This window comes from Solanum lycopersicum, chromosome 9, assembly GCF_036512215.1.
Source record: "Solanum lycopersicum chromosome 9, SLM_r2.1".
NCBI classification, from domain to species: Eukaryota; Viridiplantae; Streptophyta; class Magnoliopsida; order Solanales; family Solanaceae; genus Solanum; species Solanum lycopersicum.
In genome coordinates this window covers 43,030,598-43,034,712 of record NC_090808.1, presented here as the reverse complement: position 1 = coordinate 43,034,712, position 4,115 = coordinate 43,030,598, and the positions used below count along the sequence as shown (strand labels likewise).

The 4,115-nt window shown below is 33.8% G+C and overlaps 1 protein-coding gene across 1 annotated transcript; it reads left to right on the top strand.

Annotated features, from left to right (window-relative positions):
• Positions 1–762: 762 nt before the first annotated feature.
• On the top strand, positions 763–3,511 carry LOC101255826 (probable sodium/metabolite cotransporter BASS3, chloroplastic). Its single transcript, XM_004246979.5, has 5 exons — positions 763–1,338; positions 1,540–1,635; positions 1,726–2,032; positions 2,176–2,423; positions 2,857–3,511. The coding sequence occupies exons 1-5, from the start codon at positions 821–823 to the stop codon at positions 3,098–3,100; spliced, it is 1,413 nt and encodes a 470-aa protein (XP_004247027.2). The 5' UTR covers positions 763–820; the 3' UTR covers positions 3,101–3,511.
• Positions 3,512–4,115: the final 604 nt, after the last annotated feature.

The following is a 4,115-nucleotide window of genomic DNA, read 5'->3' as shown; positions in this document are numbered from 1 at the left end:
AGTATTAAATATTACTATATATTTACTATATAGTCTTTCTAAAATATTATTCTACTAATATGATTTCTGTTTAAGTAAGAGAAAATAATAAATTTTATTAGAGAAATTTTAAAAAAATAGAGCTAAATTTCATGAAATTTTCTTTGAAGCTAATAAAGAAACATCGGTAAATTCTATTAGTCACACGCGAGTGTGTAAGAAAAATTTAACACTTTGTGTGATAAATATGTTAGGTTTAGCACCAAAATGATCACATTTATCATACCATAAAAATTATTTCAATTAAGTGATAAATATTAAGGATCAAAAGTTGTACTTTTATTATAATCATTTAATTAAGTGAAATACACAAATCAAAATAAAAAATTGCTCGTACATTAAAGATCATTTTGATCATTTTTTTCCTATTCTCTTTATTTGACATTAACTTAATTCGTGAGCAATACACATATATCAAAAAAAATATTTATAGACATAATTCATATTATATTTTTCACTATGACCTTTTATTAAAATCATAAATTTAACTTTTTAAAGTAGTTTAATTAATATGTTATAAAATTTTAATAGATGTAAGGATAAATATGTATATATATAAAAAAAATACTTTCGAATATCAATCATGAACTTTAAAAATAAAAATTATTTTAAATAATAAAATAAAATTTTAAAATCCAATTAATATAAAATAAAGTGACAAATATCTTTTATTTTAAAATCCAATTAATATAAAATAAAGTGACAAATATCTACAACTGTACAAAACATCTCGAAAAAAGAAAAAGAAAAGACAAAAAGACAAAAAGAAAGAGAAGTTTACATGAGCGTAAACACCATAAAAAAGTTTTCCTGTATAAAACTCTCTTGTCATCTCTTCAGCGCTTTGCTCCTCCTCTCCTTTTTTTTTCCTCCTCGCCGGAGAAGCAGTCAATTTTTTCCGGCGATCGGGATAAATTATATTCACCGGAGAGCTATTTCTTTGATTCTCAGAATGTCAACAACTCCATTTTTATCCGTCAAGTACCCAAAACCTTTTCTTTCTATCCCTAATTCAATTTTCCATGGTAAGAGTACTTTTTCTGTAAGGTATCCAGTTCTACCAGGGTTTAATGGATGCGCTGTTGCATGTTTGACTTCGTCTCCGTTAACTGGGAGAGTGGGTTTGCAGAGACGGGAAGGCAACTTGTCGTTACTTTCGTTTGGTGCTAATCCGAAAAGCTTTTATGTAGCAGAAGATGATGAAAAGGTGGATTATTCACAAGTACTTTCTGCATTGCTTCCTTTTGTTGTGGCCATCACTGCTGTTGCTGCTCTTTCTCACCCTTCAACTTTCACATGGTAACCATATCTTCATTCAACTCTAAACTCAATAATTTAAATCACAAGTTTCCGGTTTAATTTTAAAACAATTGCTATTTACATCGAATTTCGTTCTACATATGTTCGCAAATTCCCTTCACTTATGGGTATAATCTTTTGTTTTTTTGAATACAACATTTGTATATTGTTTTCTTGTATAATTGATAGAGGAATATGCAGGGTTTCTAAAGATTTGTATGCTCCTGCACTTGGAGGAATCATGTTATCAATTGGTATTAAACTTTCTATTGATGATTTTGCTCTTGCGATTAAAAGGTAAGCCCAATTTACTAGTTTTATGGACTTGATCACTAGTAAAGTAGTTGGTGTTTTCGTTGTAAAGCTTTTGACCTTTGCTGATTGCAGACCTTTTCCCTTATCAGTTGGATTCGTTGCTCAATATGTCCTGAAGCCAGCTCTTGGTTTGTTGTTAGCACAGGCATTTGGAATGCCTACAACGTTCTACGCTGGTTTTGTCCTTGTGTCTTGTGTTGCAGGGGCTCAATTATCAAGTTACGCCAGCTTCTTGAGCAAAAGTGATGTGGCATTCAGTATTCTCTTGACCAGTACAAGTACTATTGCTTCAGTTCTTGTTACTCCACTTTTAACTGGCCTTCTTATTGGTTCAGTCGTTCCAGTTGATGCAGTTGCAATGGCAAAGTCAATCTTACAGGTATCAGATGTCCCAACTCTATTGCTGCTTGATAATTAGCAGAATTGTAGTATGTCAAACAGTACTGATGAAAGGCTTTTTATATCATAATATATCAGTTGTTTACATCACAATGAGTCCATATACATTTACTGTCTTTGCAGGTTGTTCTTCTCCCCGTCGCTCTTGGCTTAGTGCTGAACACCTATGCCAAACCAGTAGTATCTGTTATTCAACCTGTGATGCCATTTGTTGCCATGATTTGTACTTCACTGTGTATTGGCAGCCCTCTTGCAATCAATCGCGCTCAGATTCTTTCTGCTGAGGGTGCAAAATTGATCGCTCCCGTACTGACATTTCATGGAATGGCATTTGCGTTGGGATATTGGCTCTCAAAACTTCCAATTTTGAGGTTTTGGCTAGTCTCTTGTAGCTGCACCTGTTTTATGTGATGAAATGCATTTGTGGTTCAAGCACTGTACTTGTGACACATTTTCCGTCATGTTGATAATTGCTTTCCTGTTCTTAGATTATGTGATACTCATCAATGGGTATCACATAAATTGAACTATCCAAACTGGTCCCGTCATAGTGATGCAAGAGTCTTGTCAAATTGCTCCTATTGACATTCACATTAAATGACCTGTCCAATTTTGGGTCGAATATATGTCAATTAATGGGTGATTAAATATCATATTTGGATTCTTCATGAAAGTTAATAATGTTCAACTCTTGCTTCTGAATACCATCTTTAATTGCTTCAATTTGTTGCCGTCTGTGGGCTTGAAGAGAACTGGTGGTGTTCTTTTTCATCTACTCTGATCTCATTGCATATACAATGGCAGGTTTGAAGAAGAAATGTGCAGGACAATTTCTTTATGCACAGGAATGCAGAGCTCTACACTGGCGGGGTTACTTGCAACTCAATTCCTTGGAAGCAGTCAAGCGGTACCACCTGCATGTTCTGTTGTTGCAATGGCTATAATGGGCCTTTGTCTTGCCTCATTTTGGGGCAGTGGATACCGGATCAGGGACATTCCATCCATTCTGTTTCCATCAAATGCTTCGACTATCAAGCCTTCACTGTAAGCTAGAGATTGGTATATAGAGAATAGGATACTTAGTAGAAAGGTAGATGTCCTTTCAGGATTAGGCAAATTAATTAACTTAAATGCAGTAGAATGGCTAAATGAGATGGGGGCATATAATATATATATATATATATAATATATACTACAATGACCTTTGAAAGTATGTATGAAATCTGATAAAGAGGTAGATGAGATAGTATTGTAACTGGTAAAGTGAAGGGCTTGAAGCTGATACAGTTCTCTTTATACAATTTTAATGTATAGTATTTTAGTGTAGCTTGCTTAAACGGATAGCTGGATGGTCTTATTAGCTCTATAGTATTGTAACTGGTAAAGTGAAGGTCTTGAAGCTGATACAGTTCTCTTTATACAATTTTAATGTATAGTATTTTGGTGTAGCTTGCTTAAACGGATAGCTGGATGGTCTTATTAGCTCTATAGTATTGTAACTGGTAAAGTGAAGGGCTTGAAGCTGATACAGTTCTCTTTATACAATTTTAATGTATAGTATTTTAGTGTAGCTTGCTTAAACAGATAGCTGGATGGTCTTATTAGCTCATCTTAAGGGGTGGGGCACGTTTAATAATTAACGGAGCGGGGTAGGGCAGGGCTCGTGACGAAATATTTTTTATTAAAATCTAAACCGTCACGATCCAAATCATCGGACAGTGTGGACATTTATCGTAACCCCAAAATAGGGAATCCTTACCATCTGATTTGAAACTGTTAAAGTGGAAGTAAACAAACATCAATTTATTACCTTATTTAAGTATATAATACTCGGTCTTGGAAAATTAAGCATGTCCCTTAAAACATGCGAAACTTCCCATATTAGAGATTCTAAAAGAAAACCAAAATATCAATATAGGATATAGCATCCACTATAAGGAAGGAAAGAAGAATAGAAGTTGTTGGAGATCATCATTGCTTCACCTAAGAAAACATCAATGATCTTGCAACTAACTATGTCAAGTGACATAATGAGAGTAACTGACTATGTCAAGTGACATAAT